Source organism: Phalaenopsis equestris, unplaced genomic scaffold, assembly GCF_001263595.1.
Source record: "Phalaenopsis equestris unplaced genomic scaffold, ASM126359v1 Scaffold000402, whole genome shotgun sequence".
NCBI classification, from domain to species: domain Eukaryota; kingdom Viridiplantae; phylum Streptophyta; class Magnoliopsida; order Asparagales; family Orchidaceae; genus Phalaenopsis; species Phalaenopsis equestris.
In genome coordinates, this window is record NW_018164844.1 from 1,435,898 (window position 1) to 1,462,409 (window position 26,512).

Consider the following 26,512-nt stretch of genomic DNA (forward strand, 5'->3'; position numbering starts at 1 on the left):
ATTTCAGAGTCAGACTAGTTGTTAACACAATTGATCATTTACCAACAATAGAGTTACAGGAGCAATCAACAATTTCAACTGTCTATCCCAGAGAATGGATAATAGTTCAGAAAGCTTGAAAGTGTTCAATCATACGGTCCGTGATACCGAAATCAATCATTCATGGACTAGAAAAAGAAGTGTGTCATAAGAGTGATACCATGACATATGTGGGAGGTTGACGGGCCGGAAGTGAATTGATTGGATCCGAGCAGTTTAATTAATTGCCCCATCTGACTCTTTAAGAGGATATCGGAGTGTTCCGAGTAGAAGCTGATGATACCTTAGTAGATTTAGATGTCGTAGTGAGATCCTTAGCAAAGAAGGATTTGGCTGAAGGTTTGTATGTCAGTTTCCCAAGAAGTTTCCAACATTTTTCTCGAGTATTGTTAGGTTTGTGACAGTAATCACAAGTGAACCTAGTGGCTCAAGGAGGGTTTGACAAGTGTTGAATAGTATTAGTGGCTAAGGCAGATGATTAGATCGAGGTGGAAGTGCTAAGCATGAAAATTCTTCGGCTCTCTTTGCATCAAATTTCAATGAAAGCAGCACGAGCAAAAGAAAGGGGATCCCGGCCAAGGATAAGGCCCCAGACATCATCAAAGTCTTTGTCAAGACCAGCCAGAAATTGGAACATGCGATCTTTTCTACATTTTTTGGAAGAACTTAAGATTTGTCGGATATTCCCACATGTAATCATAGTAAATATCACATTTCATTCATAAGGCCACCAAATCAATTCAGTAATGTGTCACTGTTTTTATCTTTGTTTTGCCTTGCGGATATTCTTAGAAACCTCATAATATTGGTTGGAGCTCCCTACATCTGAGTATGTGTCTCGAACTGCAGTCTATAGGGCACTACCAGAAGGGAGAAACATATATGAACATTCGATCGCAGTTTCCATGGAGTTAATCAGCGATAACATGACCATAAAATTTTTCACTTCCCACGTTTTATATGCCGAGTCAGTTTTAGGATGTTCACAAATCATGCCCGTGAGATGGTCAAATTTCTCGCGCCCTTTGAAGAACAAAGACACGACTTGGGACCATTGGAAAAAATTAAATTCGTTTTGTTTATGGGTGGTCATTAGGAAGTTCATGTGGTTTTCCAGTCCATCGATATGCAGAGGGATTGCGGTTGGTTTTGACCCACCGGTGGACTCAAGCAAACCGTTGGAAACGACTCGGTGGTGGAAGAGTGTCATGATTCCAACTGAGCCAAATGTTTATTGCATTGTTGAGACATAGGAAGATCTTCGAGAAAAACTACCGAGAAGAAATCCTAGAAAAAACAGACGAGAGAATAAGTCGGTAGATAGGTTTCAATCCGATGAGGAGGTGCGGCAAGCAACTGGCTCGACAAAACAACAATATCACGATAAAACAGTAGGTGTGACAAGGCACATTTCGCGAAAAAACAACAGCACCGGCAAGGCATGTATTGCGACAAGGCAGCAATAGATGCGGGAAGAAGTTTCGTAAGTAACGCGACAAATATTGCGATAAAACAGTCGCGATAGAGGAGGAAATGCAGGGAAAACCAACGGCTAGGGTGGGTAGAGGTTATGAAGATATAACCATGGCACTGATACCATTTCAAATTTTAGAGAATATAATTGTATACTTTTATTGATAGAAAGAGATGTATAAATACATATTACAAGGTCTAAGTAAAGGAAAGACGCCAATTCAGAAATAAGACTAGGAAATACATAGATATGAAAACAGAAATAGAGATGCAAATAAAATCAAATAACAACTAGTAATAACTGCAGCAGTAATTAGCCTAATAATTATGCTAATAATTCTAATATAATTAATAAAATTTTATTTAAATACATCACATGTGATATAAGCTATCATTGAGCTCACTATACATAATTAACAAGTTGTTTGTTCAGCAACAAATATAGTCATTCGTGAGCACAAATAAACAATTTGAACCATGTTTCTTTTAGAAACATTTAACAATCGAGTTCTTAATAAATATTTAAACTTATTTATTTACTAATTTAAACAAATTTGCTCGAGTATTAATAGAGCCAAGTTCAAGTTGTCCATAGAGTGGCATTTGTTCATTTACAGCCCTACTCAAAAGTTTATTTTGTTCAAAACATGTCTATGAATATGATGAAGAATCACATGGAGAAAAAAATAATGTTATGTTATTTGTTTGGCGATCTAATGCTAGTTTTACGGTTTGTAGGTCATCTATTTCCTCCAGCATAAGGTTTTAGAGTTTACAGTTAGTTCGGATTAATCCACTAATTCTATGATTTTATATTTAACTCCTTTCAAAATGTATCAGGTGATTCCTGTTTTTAACTGCCGAAAAGTGTAATTGTTGACTATCTAGGAGCCATTGATTATAGTGTTTTTTTTTTTTTACCTGTCCCTAAGACTGCCTTTTCTTATTATTTCTTTTTCAGTCCCCAAGAATACTACTTGTAGCTAAAGTCGCTCGTTTCGATTGCACTTGAATTAGATATTTCAGAAGGTTGGCACCACTGATTTAAAACCTTCTGATTCTAATACTATAACAGATTTATATTATTGTGAATTTCCTACCTTCTAATCCTGGCACTGTAACAACTACAAAAATTAATGAAAATTGTGGCCTGAAATTAAGAGTTCCGGATCATACCAAGCGACCAGAATCTAAGCATTTTCTTCTGTTATATGTATTTCTTGATGAAATTTATGCTTTTTATTTGCATGCACATTCTTTAAGCGAGCTTCAAGTTGTGAGTACAAAATTTCAAAAGTTGCCTTCTCCTTGTACCAGCATATGGCCAAAATTAACGATCAAGTATTTCATCTGTTTTTTTTTTCTCTTCAATGGTTTGCATTTGATTGAATTTAGAATCCTGTATAATACAGATTTCTAATTAAAATGTGATTTTCAATAGTTGTGTGGTTAGCATTGACAATGAATTTCATTGTTTATTTATATGAAAGCGTTAAATTATTGATTTATGTAATTCTTCCTTTTTTTTCATCATAAGGAAGAAATATGTATCTAAATAAAAAGTTGAAAAATCATGAATCATGATTTTCTGTGCATGATTTCATGCATCACATAATAAATTTGCATTAAAAATCATAAATTCTAAGACATCATACAATAGTAGGGAAACACGATAGTGAGAAAATTATATCATTTCTCTCTTTCCTAATATCAAAGGGTTTTCAGTGCAACAACTCCAATATAGAATTAGCTTTAAAAAATTTAGCCCAAACCCAATTCAAATTTACTACAATGCCCACTAATTTTATGGCAACGACTTTACTCCTCTTTATTTGTGTCCATGTGCTTAAAAAGGATTTGATCCCACCAATCTCATTACCAATAGACTTCATTCAGATGGGTTGAATAGCTTTTTGCCCATTAAATGAGAATCACATTACCTTTCTTCATTTAACGATAAAATTACATCATACTTCATTCCTATGTTCATAGAGAACTTTATAAAAATTAAATTTCTACCAAGGGGAGAGCAAAAAGGAAACATAGAAGAACATAAAGAACATCACCAAATCTCTAAATGCTACAGTGGTCACTAATTCAAAGTTCGTAATAAGAAGCCATAGCATGCAAACAATAAGGTGTAGAAGTGCCACATGGAAGTTAATAAGTTTTTAAAACAAATTAAGCATAGTAAGAGGTTCATGAGAGCTCATCTGATTTCCCATAGATAGATAAAAGTTTTAGAAAATAATGATTATGTTTGCATTCATTGTGTGTAATTTGTAAATGAAATCAACAATTTTGAGATTTGCAAGGTATTTGAAGATTTTATTATAGATTTTGACTACATCCAACGAAATGATTGAATCTACTAAATTAACCATTTATCAGATCATGTTTTCTAACTTTATGCAAGTAAATGAGCCATTATAATAGGTTTCAATTAAGCCAATTCTTGCTACATTTTTTTTTAAAAAAAAGCAATTTCTAACACTTATTTTTTGGAGGCTCAGTCAACTAAAAGGTTTTAAGAAGTTAGAGATAAATTGTCCAAAACTTGCATAAAACCAAATTTCTATACCAAATAAACAAGCATGATAAAAAGTCATGGCAGAGTCAACCAAGAGATTTGAAGCACAGGTAAAAGAAACCACAAATGAAAACACTCATAAAAACTGCAAATATAAACAAAAAACAAAGAACCAAAATTGTATCTACTAAAATGTAGGTAAACATGACAGAATAACACCAAAAAGACAGCCACCATGAAAAATAGCAAGAACATGCAGTCGAAAATTAAAACCAAACTACTTGTAAACCTAGAGTAAACATTCCCCAGATAGCATGAAAGTAGCAATCTGCACACAAGAAACATACTCGTATTGTGAATAGGGCTGTCAAAAAAGCTTGTTGTTCGTGAACAGTTCGTGTTCGGTTCGTCAATGAGTTCGTGTTTGATTCGTTCGATAAGTAAATGAAACGAACGTGAACAAACTTTTTTCGTTCAGTTAGTTAAACGAAACAAACACGAACAGTGATGCGTTCGTTCGTGTTCAAATCGTTATTGTTCGAAATATAAAATAATTTAAAATAATTATATATAAATAAATTTATGATATTTAAAAAAAATTAAATTTTATAAATTATAATATATAATAAATTAATAATAGTAATATACTAATATAATATATTAGTAATATACTAATGTAGATATTATATATTTATATAATATAAGTTATATAATTAATATAACATATTATTTATATATATTAATATTAGGGATGTCAAACTAGCTCGTCGTTTGCGAACAGCTCGTGTTCGGCTCGTTCGTTAAGAAACGAACGCGAACAATGACTTCAGGAATAATTTCAAACACAAGCTTTATTCGTTCGTGTTCGGTTCGTTTACACCCCTAATTGTGAATCAATGAAAATAATCCATGAGGGCAAGAAAAAAAAAATCAACAGAAAGAAAAGTGCAAATCATTCAATTTTCTGTGTAAGTATACAACACAAAAAAACAAAAAGCAAAGAGTTTAACATAATATTTTTAATTTGCTTTAATAAGTGTGGCACGATAGCCTATAAGAAAGAAGATAATAAGGGAGCATTTGGGATAACTTGTTTTTTAGTTTTCAGTTTTTATTTTTTATATCTTGTTTTGAAATAAAATATGTTTGATATATTTAAATAACTAATAAAGATACGGTTGCTTTAGAGAACAATTAAAAGTGGTTTCAAATATTTTTAAAAACAATTTGGTTTATTTTTAAAAATAAAAAATATACCAAACAAATATGCTTTCAAAGATAATAACAAAAATAAAAAAACAAAAAAGATCCCAAACAAGCCCTAATCAACTAGTTGCACTAGGCAAACCATTCACTTGATACTACCAAATTTGAAAGACAACCTTAAATATTGGTTGAAAATCACGTTCTAAGCATTGATGATTATCAGTACCAAGACCAATGAGCACGTTGTAATGGAGTTTCTCATCAAATTTACTGTTTCATTAAATTAAAGGAAGATTCTGCGTTACTTGATTTTTATCAAGCAACTAGCTGGGTGATATAACAGTGATTTCAAACAAAGTATGTAAACTTTGCCATAAAAACACTATCCACCACCCCAAACCACATTACCTCTATGCCACTGCCAGTCCTGCTTCAACATAGAGGGATGCTTGTGTTGTGTTGTGTTTGCTTTCCATTTTGAAGTCTTGATTGTAGTCCCGTTGCTTTTTGCATAATAAAATATGTTTTTTGATTACCCAAATTCAATCAGATTTTGGTTACCTCCAGTATCATTATTCTTAGAAAAAAAATGGCAAAGTATGCAATATGACTAGTTTTCACTATAATATATTTATAGTTTTGAATGTAAATGTGTATAAATACCCGAATATCACAAGGAAAAAAAATCCCTGAAAAATTATATTTTGCTCATAGTATCAGAGCAAGAATCCAAGCGATAATCCAAAGTGCAAGGGCAGTCATCGCACGCTATAAAGATGCAGCAGCTGAATACAAATAAGAAAGAGCAAAACATATCCTATGAAGTTGAATTAAATGGTTTGACTGATGCAAAAATATAAAATGTTGGAAAAAGAATGGGCGCTTGATATTCTTTTAAGCTCTACTCTAATTTAAATGAAGCTCGGAGATATCGACTTGGAAGAGGTAATGATGACTAATTTTGCTTAAATAAGTCATCATTATATATTTAAGTACACCAAAAAGTTCATCAAAAATGTCAATTATCACCCTTGGAGGTTGATTTAGATGAAAAAGCTACAACCGATAACCGTGACTTACCTAATGCATTTTGGAAAGAGGTAAGAATTGAACTCAATACCCTATCAGCATACACTTAACTATCTCCAAAATTCAAGGCTTTTAATACTAAGATCAATGAAATCGCAATACTTTGAAATGTGTGTGTAAGTTCAAAATCTAAAATGAAGAAATGGTTGACTTTGAAGAGATGAGAGTTCTTATAAAAAAATGGCACTTAGGATATTGTCAACTGTCCTGAAGAAAAAGAAAGTAAATGGAAACAAATTGGTCTTTAAGATTATATTTAAAGCCAACAGTGAGATTGGTTGATCACACTGTTTTCTTCAAATTTGGAGAACAAGAAAAGAGTAATACTCTAATTGTACATGTAAATGACATTGTGATTATATACAATGATATCCACGAACTGAATAAATTAAAAGGGGAAAAGAATAACAAATTTTAGATAAAAGATCTGGGAAAAATTAAATATTTCCCTGGAATGAAAGTTACTGGAAGAAAGAATGGTATTCTTATTTCCCAAAGGGAATACAATCTTGATCTGCACAGAGAGATTGAAATTGGATGTAAACATACAGTTACTCCCCTTGAAAATATTGGAGGAAGGGAACTGTAATGAACCAACACATGATAAACAAAAGATACCAAAGACCGGAAATCAAACTCATTTATCTATTACTAACTAAACTTAATCTTGTACATGCAGTGACTGGTAAGTCAATTATTGTGTTTTACCAGTCAAAAGCAATTAGATGTTAGAAATCATATGGTGAAACAACTTAAAGGAAGTACTAAAAAGGGCTTAATGTATGACAAGCACAACAAAAAAAAGAGGAAAATGCTAATGCAAGTTGGGGTGTAAGTGAGGATAATAGATCCACCATAAGCTTTTGTACAAATTTATGGGAGAATATTATCACTTGGAGAAGTAAAAAAAAAAAAAAAAAAAAAAAGAGATGAGCATCTTATTACTTATAAGTATGGATCTAATAAAACACAAATTGATTATTTTCTTATGAGAAGAAGAGATCGTCGAGATTGTTGAGATTGTAAGGTCATTCCAAGTGAGGATTTAAGTACCCAACATCATTTATTAGTTCTAAAATTTAAGATGAAGAGTTGTAAAATAAGGAATACTAGAATTCATCATCGTAGAATTAGATAGTACAACCTAGAAGACAATAATAAAATTATTTTTATGAGTAAAATTCAAAATTTCAAAATTTAGGATGTTCATGAAGAAACAAATGTTGTGTGCGATAAAGTAACAAATATTATTAAACAAATAGCAAAAGATGCACTTGAAGAATCAAAAGAAAAAATTTCTATAGATAAAAAATAGTTGGTGGTGGAATAATAATGTGCAAAAAAAGAAAAAATATAAGAAGTTATGTTATAACAATTGGTTTAAATGTAAAAACTTAGAGAACAAGGAAAAATATCAAATGACCCGCAGGGAGTCTAAGTCTAAAAGAACAATCTGCGACGCTAAAAATTCTGCTTTTAGTGATCTTTATAATATATTAAATACTAAGGAGAGAGAAAAATATATGTATAAATTTGTCAAACAAAAAGAACAAAAAAGTAAAGATTTAACTCAAATAAAATGTATTAAAGATGAAAATCAAAAAATGTTTTTCTTAGAAAAAATTATTCAACATATGTGGGTGAGTTATTTTGATAAACTTTTTAATGAAGTTTCTGAAAATACGATCGACCTTAGTGATCTTAATATCAAGAATAATAATAAAACGTTTCATTTTTACTGTCGCATTAGTAAAAAAAAAGTTGAGGAGGCTTTAAAGAAAAAAAATGGTGGAAAATCTGCACGGCCTGATGATATCCCAATTGAAGTGTGGAAATATTTGAGAGATTTGGGAGTTTCTTTGTTTACTAAACTCTTTATTATTATTTTAAAAACTAAAAAGATGTCTAAGGAGTGGAGTATTTTGGTCCCCATTTTTAAGAATAAAGGGGATGCACAATAGTGTGCAAAATATATAGAAATTAAGTTGATGTGTCATATTTTAAAGTTATGGGAGAGGGTAATTGAACATAGGTTAAGACGCATCACAAAGATTTCTCATAATCAATTTGGATTTATGTCGGGTAGGTATACTATGGAAGCTATACATATATTTAAAAGAGAAGCATAATACTAAGTGTTGTTGAGATGAGAATGATTGAGTGGCTTTACACTTAGAGACAAAATGCAAAATGAATATATCCGTGATAGGTTGGTGTAGCTCCTGTGACGGACAGAATTAGAGAGAGTCAACTTAGATGATTTACGTCGTAGATGGTTTGGTCACATTAAACATCAGCCATTTGATGATCTGATTAGGAGAGTTGATGTTTTAGATTCGACTTTAAGAAAGGCGGAGGTAGACCTAGGAAGACTTGGGCTTATTGTATAAAAGATGATCTTAATTTATTAGAACTAAATGAAAATATGACACTAAATAAAACTCAATGGAGAAAAATGATTCATGTAGCCGACCCCACGTAATGGGATTAAGTATTTGTTGTTTTTGGCGAAGTAAGAAAAAAATAGTGGAGGCTAGAAATAGTGTTTAAGAAGAAATTCTTGCCATCATGCAAAAAATGTGTGAAATTCTATTGCTAATTATTAATAGAGAAAATAACCAAAAAAAAAAAAAAATCCCCTACAGCTCTCTATAGCGATACCAAGTTCCCGAGCAATCATATATTCCAACAACCTCACAAAAAGTTGTGTTTTCACAAAAATCTTAACCAAAAGAGCTTTCAAAGGAAGTTCAAGCAAATTATAAATAATAAGCATTTATTTCTAGACTTGAGGAGGATTTGTGGTCAAGGCTCAATATAATATTTATTTCAATATTGAGCTAATTTAGAATGAATACCAGCAAATCAAGAACATTTGAATTCAAATCCTCCAAGGATTCCAATTGCTGTCACTCGAGTGATCCATATTACAATTATCATTTCTGTAATCTGCACTCCTAACATTCACTGTACAATCCCCGACCCCAACCATTTCTTATCGATTGCATCCGAAAACAAATGCCCGCAAAGCAACTGTCCATTGGCTGAATTGTCTCGTTTTCACTTGTTATAACATTAATTTCTTCCATACATATAAATCTCTAATTATTTACAGCTAATGGCATTACATCACTCTTTGAAAGAAGGAATTGCAGCCTATGTAATATAATTAGTTTGTATTATCGTTTCTTTACTTTTTTTTTTTAAATGTAAATGTATATAAATACCATGTGAAGAAGAAAGAAATAAAAGGAAAAAAGAAATTCCTCCCAAAAATTACATTCTGTTCATATTCTGTCCTGCCAGAGCTAAACTTATTGAAGGCTATGGTGTTCTTAGAGTTAAGAACATAATAAACATTTTTTAAGTTACAGTTTTTAATATTATATGAAATGAGAATAATGTTTTTTAAATTACTTACGTCAGATATCAGTGTTGAAAAAAGTATGTGTACTTTAGGAATGAAGCGAAGCAATATGCTAACCTTGCACATCGCTTGCTTGTAAAATGCAAACTCACAATAAAGCGTGCATCTTGCACCACTTTACTGCATTGCATTGTAGAGCAATTAACTCAACTCCTGCTCAAAGCAAAATCCTCATTCAAATTTCAAGACCTTGTTCAACATATATATATATATACATATAAGGCGTCGGTGGAGGGCAGAGCTAGGGTTTCGTCCAATGATGATTCCCTGGTTTGAATTCTTCGGCTTTCAATTGTTTTCATCGTCCTTGACGACGAAGGATTTCTTGTACTCGAAGATAAAGGGGTTCTCTCCTTCGGATTTTGCGCATGTTCTCCTATGCACATCGTTTTCGTCCTGCCCAACGACGAAGGGCTTCGGCGTCGTCTTCGTTGAGCTTCGTTGAGGCGCCCTTCTGCGGTTCATGTCTTCTGCACGGCTTTTCCTGACCTTGTCAGCTGCGACTGTTCCGCGGCTTCGACATCTACAGCTCACCCCGACGTATTCGGCATGACATTTGCCCTCTGCCTGACTTGGCAGGGCTTTTCCTTACTGTGATGGAGCTTCTTTCTTCTTCGGTTGAACCTGACAATTCTCAAGTGGAGACAGCGGTTGTCTTCCCCTCAAGTTATAAGGAGCAACGAGAAGCGGTACATGGACCCCTTTATTAAGAATTCAAGCAGAAAAAGTGGGAAAGCAAAACTTTTTTTCTCCAAGTTAGAAATTTCAACTGTAACTGAGAAATTCAAGTTTGCTCTTATTGGAAATTTTCCGTGGGGGCACCCACCTATAGAAATTATCAGAAAAAGCTTTGAGGATCTCAAATTAACAAAAAAGTGAAAAGTGAGGCTCATGGATAGGCGGCGTATTGATTCAATTAACCGTGACTGAAGACTACACTCGAATTTTCTCCAAAAAAAAATATCTCAACATTGCCGGTAAATCAATGAAGCTACTCAAATGGTCGTCTGTTTTTTACTCCAATCATGAACCTCTGACTGTACCGGTATGGTTTACTTTACCTGATCTCAAGCTGCACATTTTTCATCATTAGGTTTTTTTCTCTAATGGGGTCATACTTGGGAACCCAATAAAACTACATCTACCCACTTTCAACCTAACCAGACCTTCTGTGGCCAGAATTCTTGGGGAAAAAATATTGTTTTACTTGATGTTACTGAAGTATGGTTGGGCACAACTCATAATGGATATTGGCAGCAAATCATCATCGAGCATAGACCTCATTATTGTTCTCATTATAAGATGTTTGGGCATATGTTTGATAAATGTCATAAACTTCATCCTAATTTGAAATCTAAGGATTAGGTGAATAAGAATGGATCAAACCCCACTGCTCTGGACATATATGTTCCACCTGGAAAGGAAACTACCACAGGACAGGATTTGATGTCTGATTTAATTGTCCTTGTGGACCCTCCCCCTGAAAATATTATTTCTGTGATTGATGAGAAGCTGGATGGCCCTGCCGAGCAAAACCCTATCGAAAATAGTATTGAAGGGCCCCTACCTAAACGGATTGACAATCAGAAGAACCTTGCAGTTCCCCATCTTCAAAAAGTATTTGAAGTGGTGACAACTCATATCTCACACACACTTGAACCACTTGTGGGTACAACTGTTGGCAATCTTTCTACTGCAGCACTAACACCTCATCTGAATGAGCAACAATCCTCGGATGAAGAATGACAGGTCTACACTTCCAGGAGGAAGAAGAATAATGAAGATCTACTTGAACTAAGAAATATAATGGATGATAGTTTTATTACTTCGGGCAATGGTATGCACCGAACCAATTTGTTATTTGGTTCTCTTCCGAGAACTAGAGGCAGAGACAAAACTAAATTAGGTCGTCCCGATTGATCTTATATGTACCACCTATTTTTGGGTTTACTTCTCTTTTTTTTTTTTTTTTTTAGGCCCCATAAAAGTGAGTTGGGTGTCTATTTTGGCCTCACTCATACAACCTATCTGTACACTTTTCTCTTTAATATATTTTCCCTCAAGCTTTTTTAAAAAAATATATATATAGTACCATTCAAATAGCAGGAAATTTTGTTGCTGAATGTAGTAATATATTTGCTACAAAATCATAATCTGACATGATTTAAGTTAGGTTGATTAAATAACTATAGCATGAACATGCTATGTCGTTAAATGAAATATAACTCATAAACGCTTTAGTAGAAACATTGAATCACTTCACACTTTATACATTAAATAAGAAAAGAACTCTTTATAAGATTTTGCTAAAATAAGTAAGAAATCTTATTTAGTATAAGTTTGGACAAAGAAACTTCTCACAGATTTGTTTCAATCGAACTTCAAAATTCTAATGGTATGAAAAAAATTCTATATGGCTTTGAAAAAAGTTTAAACAGAAATAAAGAAAATGACAAAAAAGAAGCCATTCAGCTATTTGGCAATTATACTAATTAATAATTCAATTTTGATAATAATTTGCTAAAAAAATGAAAATGCAATTAAGAGTAATTAAAATATAAATTATCTAAGAACTAAATATAAAAAAAATAAAAAGGCATACTACCGAATGTTTAAATAATAATATATATATAAATATAGAAGCAAAATCAAATTATAATTTAAAATAAAGGGAAGTGATTCTCTTTAACAAAAAAAACAATTGTGATTCTCTTTTAAGTTGAATGGCAAGTCCTTTTCAATACTAATAAATTAACAAAAAGAGTTTTTAAGTGATGCACAAAGAAAACCAAATTAGTTATCAATAAAATTCTAGCTAGACCTGGATGAGCTGTTTCTTCCAGAGTATTTTTGATCAAGTGTAAGACGAATGAGAGATTAGTTAAACAAAAAGTCATAATAACAAAAATTTGAGATAATATCTTCACGTAAAACATATAGGCTAATTTTAACGACTTCTTTCTTTACAAGTTTGCATGAGTAATAGAATTTAATCAAATTGGATGCAATCTGGGATACAGGTTATTCATTTAGATTGCATGGTTTGGAAGAACAAGCAACCCGGAGCTAGGACTGTCAAAATGGCTGGTTGTATGTGAATAGCTCGTCTTCGGCTCGTTTGTTAAGCTTAACGAGCCGAACACAAAAAAATTTTTAAGCTCGAAATATAAAAGAGCCGAACGTGAGCAAATATTTTTTCGCTCATGTTCAGTTCGAATTGGCTCGTAAAGAAATAAATAAATTAATTAATAAATAAATATAAATATAAATATACTCAATAATTCGCGGTGTTATTGATGTTATTTCATAGAATAACACCAAGTAACACCACAAATAACACCATGTAATAATACTGCGGGGTTATTCAGGTTTTTTTCGCGGTGTTATTGGTGTTATCGGTGTTATTTCGCGGTGTTACACGCGGAATAACACTGCGCAATAACACCACTTCGCAGTGTTATTCCGCAATGGACTTTTTTGGTCAAAACTCTAAATGAACAATTCAATGGATTTATTTTCATGTTATGTTTTTTTTAGCAGTTTAAATATTTTTTTTCAGATCACTTATAAGTTGTTTGACCAACTGGTTTTTGATATTACGACATCATTCGCATAGACGTCAATATTTTTTTTCTTTTTAATTTTAAAAGATTACACCCATCAGACACTAGTAGGAGCCACAACGTTCTTTAGCCCAAAGGGCACTACGTCATAACAAAACAGGCCTTCACTCGTAATGAAGAGCCATCTTATCTGCATTGGATTGATGCATATTAATCTTATCATAACTGAAGAAAGCATCCAAGAAGCCTATTACTAAATGGGCAACTAGTGAATCTACTAGAGCATCAAGTTAATAGAGAATTCGAGGTTCATGAATTCAACACAACCATATTGGAGACCCAGGTAGGGTATTGTACTCCTCTAATGTGGCCAGTCTCCTTGAGTTTATACACCTCTTCACATATCGGCTCGACTAATTTTATGACTAATGTTTTCATCTTTTTCTTTATTGGTCGGACGACTAGATTAATGTTCAGACAGTGGCACCGCAAAGTCGATGGAGATGCCTGACATTTTAGCGGTCGACATTTTCATCGTTTCATCTTTTTCTTTATTGTGTCGTGTTATTCTGTGGTGTTGGTGTTATTCGCGGTGTAACATCGTGAAATAACACTGCGGCGTTATTCCGAGTTGTTATTCATGGTGTTACTCAGTGTTATTCCACGGAATATGTTCTACCGAGCATATTTTGAGTCGAATACGAGCTGCACACGAACATGCAAGTTATTCGAGCCGAACACGACACAATTCTCACGAGCCAAATTGGAATGTGTCAAACACGAACCGAGGCTCAGCTCGCTCAAGCTTGACTCGTTTACATCCCTACCGGGGCTAGAATATTTTTAAGTGACGCGCCACAAAGAAACATGATTATGGTGAAAATTCTCAAAGGTGTCCTAGGATGTCATGCGTCAAAGGCCCATTTGTCATCACCTTTATTATTATTTTTTTATTGTCCTTTTTCTTTTATTTTTTGGAAACGAATTTGGTTAACATAATTTTAACATATTTTTATATTTTATTTCCAAAAGCAAATCAACTTTTTTTTAATGTTTTTCAAAATAACTTTCACATTAAAAAATACTTTAATTCAAATCAAAAAATAAGCAAAAAAATAAAAATAAAATAAAAAACAATGAAAAAATTTCAGTGATATTAGAAAATAATATAAATTACTATATGTTAGAAAGAATAACAATAGGAACAAAATAAGGATATTGCCAAGTTGTTGAAGGGAATAGATTTAGTGTAAAGCAGCTATTAAGATAATTATCAATTTTGGGAGGATGTAGATGACCTATTATAACAGAAAAAAAAAAACTATGTAGAGGCCTTTTAGATGAACATAAAGTTCTAGTGAGATGAACTATAAAATGATTCATGCTACTTACAAACTAAATGAAAAAAAAGCCATATAAAAGCCTATACTTAAATTGGCAATGTCTAATGATTTTGAAATAACAAACATGTGCTTTAACAAAAAAGAACGTGTGTTAGCTTATAAAAGTGTAGTTCCACTTACTTCAAAAGAAAGAAAAATCTTCGTTGAAAGATTACAAGATGCTTATAGAAGAGAACTTGGCCATGCAACATAACGCAATAGGTATAGACATGGACAAAATAAATTATTAACCTAAGATAAGAAGGTGAAAATTTAAATGTGAGAAAATTTTAAATATTAATCTTTCACCCTAAGTTGCAAAGCTAAAAATTTTAATTATTCATGTAAGCCAAGCTCAATATGGGATAAAATGGCACATTCTATCAGTGGATTAAAAAGTAACGAAGTCCTATTAAGAAAAAAAAAATGATCATTTAAAAAGTGACAAATTGACTATTAATAAGACATACTGATTACAATAAAGCTAGAAAATTTTGTAAAGATGATAGTAAGTAAAGTAAAGCATAACCTTTTAAATTTTGATAATTTATATATCATGTGGTACTAAAAATATAGAAGATGACACACATACACAGATATATCTATATCTATATATATAAGGAAATAGGTAAAGATCAAAAGATTTTAAATATGTTACATGCAAAATGGGATCTTGAATACAGGAGAAATTCAAAAAGAGAAAACATCAAGGAAAGATGGAAATGTTATTTTCCACCCGAGATCTTTAAAGAAGAAAACATTTTGTAAGGGCATAATCTGTAATGAATTATATTATAAAGTAATCCAAAAAAAGTAAAGCAAGCACTAAAAGATGCATAAAAGTAAGGTTTTAGATCTTGATAAGATCAAAATTTATAGAGATGAAAGGACAATGGTAAGATGGGCAGGTAAGTATAAGAGATTACAACATAAAAGTCTTATAGAAGAATAAAATTTGTAAGAGCACAATATCTAATAAATAATATTACAGATTAATTCAAATAATAAGGTAAAGTTAATTTATAAAGATACATAAAAATAAGCCTTTATATCAGAGATAAGATGCATGTTGAGATTTAGAGAAGTGAAACATCAAGAAAATAATAACATATTATGAGATATTGCTAAATCAGAGCTCCAATGAGGAAAATAAATTAAATCACATGAGATTAGCTTTAAAAAGATGCATAAAGGTAAGATAAAAACCAAGAAAATATACCTATTAAAATTTAGAGAGTTATGTGGAATAATGTAATGAATTATTTGACAAATCTCTTCAATAGAATATTGAAGAATAAGAATATGCTAACTAATTAAAAAGTATTTTTAGACTGAATATTTAAGAATAAAGATGATGTTCAAATTTATGCTATGTAGGAATCAAGTTTATAAATCATACAGTGAACCAATGTGCGATAATGAAACATAGACTTGGCAAAATTACATTAAATTTGGAGAACCAACTTGACTTCATGACAGGAACATCTATGAAAGCAATTTTTGTGTTAGGATAATTAATAGAGAAGCATAGAAAACAAAAACAAAGAAAAAAGAAACACATAATCTTTAACGATTTGACAAAGCAAATAATTGAGCATCACAAAAAATAATTTCATGTGCTTAAAAGCAGATGGTGTATGTCAAAAAATGTGTTAATGTTATTATACGTACACATAATGGAGCATTAATAAATATTTTCAGTTCTATAATGAATAAAGAGTTTTTAATTATTGTAGATTTATAACAAGGATCGTGATTGAATTCATATTATTTTGACAATTTTGAATTGATTAAGCAAAGCTTATAAAAAATATTCGAAGTGAGATGCCTCGGTACATGCCCTCAACAAAACTAACTCCTCCATTAAAACAAATGAAATTTTATAATAAATGAGGAAATACATAAAAGATAGAAGCCTTATAATGAGTAAAACAAAGATTGAACATATGCATTTATTTTTTGTGGCATAATTCAATATTACTAGAAGATAAAGTGATATCTTAGTGTAATAAATTTAGGTATGTTGGTTGCATTACACGAAGAAATATTAATATAGACAAAAATAAAACTTATAGTTTTAAGGTTGGATGGTTAAAATGGAGAGATGCATCGGGAGTTTTGTAAACTAAGAAAATATCATGGAGTCTTAAGGCTAGGAGATCACAATCAAACCTATGGAATTGTATGGATCCAAATGTCGGGCTATAGAAAATCATTAATATACAAGTTAAGTGTGATAAGAATGAAAATATTAAGATGGATGTGAAACAAAACTAGAAGAAAATAAATCAATAAATGATTATATAATAGAGAAAAAGGTTAAAAAAGATTCAATTGATTTGAAAATATATAATCAAGTAAACAAAAATATATACATGCAACATAATTAGATAAAATTAGCATATGAAAATCACAAAAAAAAGAGAGACCGACTTAAGATTATACAAATAAAAGTTGTTCAATATGCTGTGTGATGGATAAACTTAGCAACAAAAACAACGCTAAACAGAAATGACTATACAACAAGGACACATAATACTGACATAAATATTTGATATAAGGCTAATTATGACAAAGTTAATGATTCTAGTCATACACTGAAAACACTAAACTCAAAATTGACCAGCATGAATTTAGTCTTAAGAAGAAAGGTTTAGTATCTATATACGCAAATTGTTCCAAAAATACATAAAATAGTAACAAATATGCAATGATGATTAGAAATGTAAATAAACCAATGCACTTGAAGAAGAACTATAAATAGACTATTTAATAATCGTTCAAGTTAGTAAATAAGCAAGTTTGAATACATATTAAAAGTTTAAAGGTACACAATTAACTAGTTTGGTATTCAATAATTAACTTACTAAAGACGTGACATCAAATTTAAAAGTAACTCATATTGTTCAATTTTAAGTTGCTTGAATATAACTTGTTTAATTACTTTTTAATACCAATGATTTATTCATTTATTTATTAAACAAGGTTATTTTTCACCTTTTATTTTAATTTTAACTATATTACTCCACACTTCGACTGCTTTCAATCTCCACTATTTAGTTGCAGGTCACAAGAGTTGTGCTTATATGAGAACATGATAAAATTTATAACGAGATCACCTTAGTTTGTGATAGCTATTTTACATGTTATAAAAACATCATGACATTTTGAATGGTAATAAATGTTAGTTATGTCAGGCAACGCATCTTGCGATTTCAATATTTCAGAACCTCAAATTAGTATGGAGCTAAATAGCCATAATAATCACAACAATAAATGAGTTTGTTACAACTACTTTGCAAGTGACAATAACATCATAACATTAAATTTATGATTGAATAGTTATAAATAATAGTGGTCAAACACTGTATCTTGCGATTTCAATATTTCAGAACCTCTAATTATTATTGAATTAAATATCCATAATAATCATAACAATAAACGTCAAATTTATGCTAGAATTATTATTTTAAACTAAAAAAAAAGTATCCACAATGCCATTCTTAGTGAGATAATTCTTTGAATGAATGCTTTAATCCTTGAAGATAAGTATCAATAATGACATGCATAATAATTTAGTCCACTATGACTGAATGCTGTTAATATTGACTTATTTTAGAATCAATTATGATTTGAAAAATACTAGATCAAAAGAACATTTGCCATGTGCATATTAACCATACAAATATTTATGATTATTTTTATATTTATAATTTATTTCAAATTGATTTATTTGCATATTCATTTGATTCTCTCTCTCTCTCTCTTTTTTTTTTGTTTGAGAATTATGGCTACTGGTATTCAATTTTTGTTCACTTGTTTGTTTGAAAAAGAGTTGAGCATCTTAGAAGACTTAATACAAATGATACTTCTTGAAAAAAGAATTTTTATTGGAGGAGATTTAAATGAACATGTCGGTAGAGTGGTAGAAAACTTCAGATATACTCATGGTGGCTACGGTTTTGAAGTAACTAATGAAGAATGTAGAGCTATTTTAAATTTTGATTTAGTGTATGATTTTGTTATTACTAATACTTTATTCAAAAAAAGAGATAAGCATCTTATTACTTATAAGAGTGGATCTAATCAAACACAAATTAATTATTTTCTTATGAGAAGAAGAAAATGTCGAGATTAAAAAGACTGAAAGGTCATTCCAAGTGAGAATTTAAGTACCCAACATCGTTTATTAGTTCTAGATTTTAAGATGAAGAGTTGTAAAATAAAGAATAATATGACTCATCATCGTAGAATTAGATTAGGGAACCTAAAAGACACAAATAAAATTATTTTTATGCGTAAAATTCAATATTTCAAATTTTTGGATGTTTATGAAGAAACAAATGTTATGTGGGATAGTAACAAACGCTATTAAGCAAGTAGTAAAAGATGTGCGTGGAGAATCAAAAGAAAAGTTTTTTATAAATAAAAATAGTTTGTGGTGGAATAATAATGTGCAAGAAAAGATAAAATATAAGAAGTTATGTTATAAAAATTGGTTTAAATGTAAAAGCTTAGATAAGTGGGAAAAATATCAAACGACCCGCAGGAAGTCTAAAAGAACAATTTGTGACGCTAAAAATTTTGTTTTTAATTATCTTTATAATAAATTAGATACTAAGGAGTGTGAAAAATATATGTATAAACTAGCCAAACAAAAAGAGAAGAAAAGTAATATTTAACTCAAGTAAAGTTTTAATTAACACTACCATTGCCTGGTCCCAAGCCTTCCTTTTCGAAAAAAATCATGACATGAATTCTTTTGATTATTGTGTAAGTGTTAGGGCGTCCTCTGAACGTGACGCGATGTATAGCCTTAATACAGTGAAAAATATGCAAGGGTGACTACACCGGCGCCCGGGTGTAGTGTTAATAAGCAAGGGTTCACACATTACAGGCGAATGCAGGTAAAGAAGTTAGTCCATGAAACTAATGAATTTAGTATTATGATAGGATCTTGAAATATAGATACTCTCAATGGTAAATTAATGGAATTAGTTGATATTATGATTCATAGAAAAATTAATATCTTATGTATTCAAGAAACTAAATGGGTTTAAGAAAAGGCTAAGGAGATTGATAATTTAGGTTTCAAACTTTAGTATTCGGGTAAGAGTCGCACTAGAAATGGTGTAGGTGTAATTATAGATAAGAGTTTGAAAGATAATATTATAAAAATTAATAGAGTTTGAGATAGAATTATAGCCTTTAAGATTATCATTGATACTAAGATTTTTAATATTACAAGTGCTTATGCTCCTCAAGTGGGTTTAGATACAGGGTCTAAAGATAAATTTTGGAATGACTTAGAAGACTTCATACAAATGATACCTCTTGAAGAAAGAATTTTTATTGGAGAAGATTTAAATGGACATGTCAGTAGACTGGTAGAAGAGTTCATAAATATTCATGATGGCTACGGTTTTGAAGTAACTAATGGAGAAGGTAGAGCTATTTTATATTTTGTTTTGGCATATGATTTTGTTATTACTAATATTTTATTCAAGAATAGATATGAGCATCTTATTACTTATAAGAGTGGATCTAATAAAACACAAATTGATTATTTTCTTATGAGAAAAAAATATCGTCGCGATTGTAAAGATTGTAAGGTCGTTCCAAGTGAAAATTTAAGTACCCAACATCGTTTATTAGTTCTAGATTTTAAGATGAAGAGTTGTAAAATAAAAAATACTAGAACTCATCATCATAAAATTAGATGGGGGAACCTAAAAGACAAATAAAATTATTTTTTATGAGTAAAATTAAAGAGTTCAAAATTTAGAATGTTCATGAAGAAGCAAATATTTACGTGGGATAAAGTAACAAACACTATTAAACAAGTTGCAAAAGATGTGCTTGAAGAATCAAAAGACAAAGTTTTTATAAATAAAAATAATTGGTGGTGGAATAATAACGAGCAAGAAAAGATAAAACATAAGAAGTTTGTTATAAAAATTGATTTAAATATCAAACGGCCCGCAGGGAGTCTAAAAAGAACAATTTGTGACGCTAAAAATTTTGCTTTTAATGATCTTTATAATAGATTAGATGCTAAGGAGGGTGGAAAATATATGTATATACTAGTCAAACAAAGAGAAAAGAAAAGTAAAGATTTAACTCAATTAAAGTATATTAAAGATGAAAATCAAAAAGTATTTTTCTTAGAAAAAGATATTCAACATATGTAGGTGAGTTACTTTGATAAATTTTTTAATGAAGTTTCTGAAAATACAATCGACCTTAGTGATCTTAATATCGTGAATAATAATAAAAAGTTTCATTTTTACCGTCGCAATAGTAAAAAAAGAAGTTGAGGAGGCTTTAAAGAAAACCAATGGTGGAAAGTCTGCAGGACCTAATGATATCCCAATTGAAGTGTGGAAATATTTGAGAGCTTTGAGAGTTTCTATGCTTACTAAACTCTTTAATATTATTTTAAAAACTAAAAAAATGCCTGAGTGGAGGAAGAGTATTTTGGTCCCCATTTTTAAGAATAAAGGGGATGCACAAGAGTGTGCAAAATATATAGAAATTAATAGAAATTAAGTTGATGTGTTGTCACCCTACATGAAAACCAAAACTGTTAGGATAGACACAAAACCAAAACCAAAACTAAAGTCATAATCAATTTGGATTTATGTCACAACATCCAGAATGTAAGACAACTCAAAATTTAATCACAAACATCACGCAAAACAACAGTCATGGAGAAGTTCAGAGATAGAAAGGAGAATCTACATTTGATTTTTATTGATTTAGAAAAAGCTTACGATAAGGTTCCGTCATAAGGTTTCAAGAGAATTTCTTTGGAGAGTTCTGAGAAGAAAGGTGTAGATATGACTTATATAACAAATTAGCTTCACTTGAATCATCTTAAGGAAAGCAACTTAATTACATTCCTGAACTTATTTTTAAGTATTAGCATCCTTACTAATAGAGTTCTCATGCAACTCTTTTTCTTGTAATTCTCTTAAGTTTCCTTGGTATGATAAATTGCACTTATTCTTGAAATAAATAGAAAACCTGATGATATCCTTCTTGTGTATAAAAAGAGAGAAAAAGCCAAGGAAAAACTTAAATTATGGAGGTCTGCATTGGAGTCTAAAGGCCTTCATTTAAGTAGAACTAAAACTGAATACATGGAATGTAATTTTAGTAGTAATAGCTCTAGTGACAGAAGTGTGACTTTGTGTGATCAAATTATTAAAAGGTATGAACGATTTAGATATCTTGGGTCCGTTGTTCAAAGCGATGGTGATATAGATGGGGATGTTAATACTAGAATTCAAGTTGGTTGGTTGAAGTGGAGGAATGATTCGGGCCTTTTGTGAGATAGAAAAATACCGCTTAGACTAAAAGGAAAATTTTATAAGACGGTGGTGAGACCTGCAATGCTTTATGGCGTTGAACGTTGGCCTTTAAAAGAAAAGCATAATAATAAGTTAAGTGTTGCCGAGATGAGAATGATTCGGTGGATGAGTGGCTTTACACTTAGAGACAAAATGCAAAATGAATGTATCTGTGATAGGGTTGGTGTAACTCCTGTGAAGGACAAAATTAGAGAAAGACGTCTTAGATGGTTTGGTCACATTAAACGTCAACCATCTGATGATCCGATTAGGAGAGTAGATGTTTTAGATTCGACTTGTGTTAAGAAAGGTAGAGGTAGGCCTAGGAAGACTTGGGCTTATTGTATAAAAAATGATTTTAATTTACTAGAACTAAATGAAAATATGACACTAAATAGGACGCAATGGAGAAATAGCATTCATGTAATTGACCCCACGTAGTGGGATTAAAGCTTTGTTGTTGTTGTTTTTGTTTGTTTGAAAGATGTATACTTATTTTAAAATTTTTTATTCATCATTTTTCTATTCCTCAATGTCAATAAACAAGATTGTCAATATTTATGTAAGTTGTATGATTACAAGAAGAATAGTTCATGACTCATTTATTATCTTTACAATAAGATTTAACTAATTAGATATTAATTTCAATTTTATTGAAATTTTTGTTCATTTAGGCTCGTGAAACAATTTATTAAATATGATAACTACATGGAAGTTCATTTAATATTATTTAGTTATGAGCTTGCTTACTCTTTTGATTAATTTATGCAAGCCACAAGTCAAGCTCAACCATAGATAATTCTCAGCACGCCAAGTATGAACATATATGTGAGGGGTATGCTTGAATTTTAGTTGAATCTTAAATAACTTATAGTATAGACAGGATAAGTACAATACAGGGTGTACTCAACTAGGCTTGATTCGATTAAAACTATAAAAATGATGGGGAAAATGTTTGTTCTTAATTTATGTCTATAATGTTATGATTAGTAACAAAGACTTTATATCAATACTAAAAACTGAATGGAAGGACAAAAAACAAAGCTCAAATCTGAAGTCAATTGCTACTGCAGTATAATAATCGAAAACAGTTGAAGCTTCATTTTATTTATTTCACTTTACTTCAATCCAAAGAAATCCAAACCAAAAATATAGCAATTAATCAAAATAATAAAATGCTCACCGCGATCAAAACATCCTATATTCCGGGTTATTGTGCACCATCTGAGCTACGCTGAGAGGAACTTTCACTATCAGAATCTGCACATCAGTTTTATTGTAAATTTCTTTGAAGGAGAATATTAATTATTAAAGAAACACAAATGTTGAAAGAAAACAACAAATGAATTATAGGTCCATAATTTTAAATTGAAAAAGAACATGCCATAGATAACAATATGGGTTTAAATAAGCTTTTTAAAAAAAATGGAATTTATAGAAAACTTATACCACTAGATGATGATCCAGAATCACTACTCGAACTACTTGAACTACTTGTTGGACTTGCATTCTTTCCAACCATTGTTCCTCTAACCGGTGACGAAGAAGCAATGATATTTTCAACTGTCACTGTTTTGGAAACACAAGGAAAGCTTCAGATTGTTGTACGAAATAGGGAATAACAAAGGATATTGTTACCTGTCTTGTTTTCACCCAGCAACTCTGAAGGGGCAGAATTAGAAACCTGGAAAAAAATAATAAAAAAAAATTTCTAGAAAGATCAGATCAATAAAAAATAAGTAATACAATACATACCATTAATTGTTCCCTGTTTTGGGCATGCAGCTCAGGCTCTGCCTTTGAAAGCATGGCAAGTTCTGCCTTCCTTTTAATCTTGCTCAAACTTTTCTTATAATTGGTTACAAACCTATCAAGTTCCCAAAGAGTCTCAGTATCCACACTATCGATGTCCACCTCAATCTCATCCTCATGTTGGCTTAGTGACAGATTCCTTTTCCTAATTATTTGTACAACCATATCCAGCTTTTCTGAAGGCAGGTTTTGAAGATTATTGCTCAATCTCTGCTTCTCCTCAAAGGTCATTTCACGCTTGTTCGGATCCTTGGCCTTGGGCTTCTTTGAAGCCGGAGGTCTCCCGATGTGCGTTAACTGATTCAATGATTTTGTCTTCAAATCTGCCGCCAGGGGACTAACGGTGGAATCCGACCTCTCTAAAGTTCTCTTCATTTCAAGAGGTGGCAACCTCTTCATTGATAGTGGAGAACGAAGATACGCTATATCAGCCTCAATTATAGGCCACCGCTCCTCGAATATCTGCAGAAGCTGCTGAGCCATGATGTAAACATCCTGCCCCTTTGGATTATAAGTCATTGCATTGTGGAAGGTGAGTCTAACATCCTCAGCAAATTCCTTGGGAGCTTTGTACCAGTTTTTACTCAATCTGGATTTTATAGTGCTGAGATCCATGGGATGTGTAATAATTTTGTGATAATCTGAGAGGCCAAGAGCCTCGGCGTCAACTGGAGTGTTGAAAACCCAACCGAAATTGTGTTTCATAAGCTTGGAAAGTAGCACACTGCATTTCTTAAAGGCCTGCTCATTGATTTTATTTTCCATAGACTGCCTTCCATTCTTGGTCCCACTCACCCTCGACTTCTTGTTGGATTCTGGTGGAAGCCTCTCCTTCCCAAGAAGAAAATCTGTATTCTTGTAGAACTGATTAGCCTTTGGGGTTCGCTTCTCCTTCTCCATGACATCAACAACGTCATTATCTCCACCAGCTGTAGCTGGAACTGAGACTGTCAATTGATGACGAACAGGAGTTGGGGCAGCGGCTAAAGCAGTCTCTGAGATTGCTGGCGCCCTTTTGATGGGGAAAAAAACTCCAAGAACATTGGCAGAAAGCTGAGAAACGTTGTGCCCTAGAGGAGAGGCGATTTTTGCTGGTGCCTTTCTGATGGGGAAAGAAGCTCCAAAATCATTGGCAGAAAACTGAGATATGGTGTGTCCTGGAGGAGAGGCGGTTTTTCCTGTGTCGTTCATGGAAAGCTGCATCTGCCGGGCTTCTATTTTCCTTACGAGAGAACGTATCAACTCTAGCTCAGAAATAAGATTCCTACGTAGTTCACGAACCTCATGTTTTTCCTTTAAAGCTAGGTTGATGGTTATTACCCTGTTCTGACCATCAGGGAGTCGGTGATTGGCGGGCTTGGGATTGAGACTGGAGGTGTCGTAGTCAGACGCAGCAGATAACTGGTGGGGCACTGCTGGCTGGGGGTTCTCCAGAGGCTGCAGAGGTGTTTTTGGCTGTTGGAGGGGGGAATGGATACCATCGGAAGTGGTGGCTAAGGTTTGCTGCGAAAAAGGGGGCTGATTTGGCGTGACAGGCGCGGGGGTTTGATTCGAATTGGGCTTGACGGTTTTGTTGTGTGCTTTGCGGGTGTAAACCTTGTTTACCACCCAACGCCTCTTCTCCCGAGAATCATCCTCGCCGCCGTCCAACAGAGGGCCAGATTCCATACATCAAACGACGCTATCTCCTTCTATCTCAAACACCGGACAAAATCTTCGGGAGCCGCAGATCTAAATTTTTTAGGGTTTGGGATAGCGCTAACGCGGGAGAAATATTTTCGAGAGACAGAAAACTCCGTTGCAATGAAAGGATCCGAATCGAGGAATCAAATGAGAAGAATGAGATGAGGAAGGAGATAGAGCGCTAGGGTTTCAATGAACCAGAGAAAAAAATACCTTTGTTCGGCTCCAGTAAAACTTCCCCTCATCTTCTGGCAGGAATCTATCCAACGGCTGTGAATTAGGCTGTTATATAAAGTGCGGTGATGTCTTCCATTAACGATAGTGCAGGAAACTTGACACAATCGCGCGCCTGGAAAGAAACGCGTAGAATGTTCAGATCGTTAGATACCTTTAGGGCGGAGAACGGTGAGGATCTTGTTGCGAGCCGAAAAGTCTACGAAAATGACAGCAAAATGAGGCGGAGAACGGTGAGGATCTTGTTGCGAGCCGAAAAGTCTACGAAAATGACAGCAAAATGAGGGGCGAACAAAGAAGATCGACGATGGTGTAGAAACTGAAAAGGGAGCCGACGTTAGCTCCCCTTGCAATAGGTTTCATAGGGCCGATGCATATGCAGCGGGTTTTATACGCTTAGATTGCGATCTTTTTGAGCCAAATGAATGTGTTTAACAGGTCTAGTAGGCATAAGAAGCGTTTCTTCAAAATATAGACATCATAGGTTGATTCAATGATTGAAGTAAATGTCATCATTAAAGAATGAATATATATTCGTGTTTATTTATGAGCTGTCTTACGTTCACATCAACATCTCGTTTGGATATGGTGGACAAGTTTCTTACGGTACGATGTGATTTTATATTATTTTCTCTCTACAAGGTCAAGGGTCATCTATAAGTCAAATAAATAGATTCGTCTTCTAGTCTTCAGGTGCATCTTCATCATCTTAATCCTCTCTC

General features: G+C 32.4%; 1 protein-coding gene across 2 annotated transcripts in view; it reads right to left on the minus strand.

Moving 5' to 3' along the window:
• LOC110026819 (transcription factor GTE4-like) overlaps positions 1 to 26,218 on the minus strand; it is a 31,491-nt gene extending 5,273 nt beyond the window's left edge. Inside the window, exons 1-5 of one of the 2 annotated variants that reach the window (XM_020727968.1) lie at positions 25,945 to 26,218; positions 23,817 to 25,826; positions 23,700 to 23,745; positions 23,511 to 23,630; positions 23,245 to 23,321 (exon numbers count right to left, since the gene is read on the minus strand). In XM_020727968.1, coding sequence (XP_020583627.1) covers positions 23,272 to 23,321; positions 23,511 to 23,630; positions 23,700 to 23,745; positions 23,817 to 25,541 — 1,941 coding nt within the window. In that variant the 5' untranslated portion in view covers positions 25,542 to 25,826; positions 25,945 to 26,218 and the 3' untranslated portion in view covers positions 23,245 to 23,271. Of the gene's footprint in view, positions 1 to 23,244; positions 23,322 to 23,510; positions 23,631 to 23,699; positions 23,746 to 23,816; positions 25,839 to 25,944 lie in introns of both variants that reach the window. The other variant, XM_020727967.1, reaches the window with a different exon arrangement.
• Between the last annotated feature and the right edge of the window lie 294 nt (positions 26,219 to 26,512).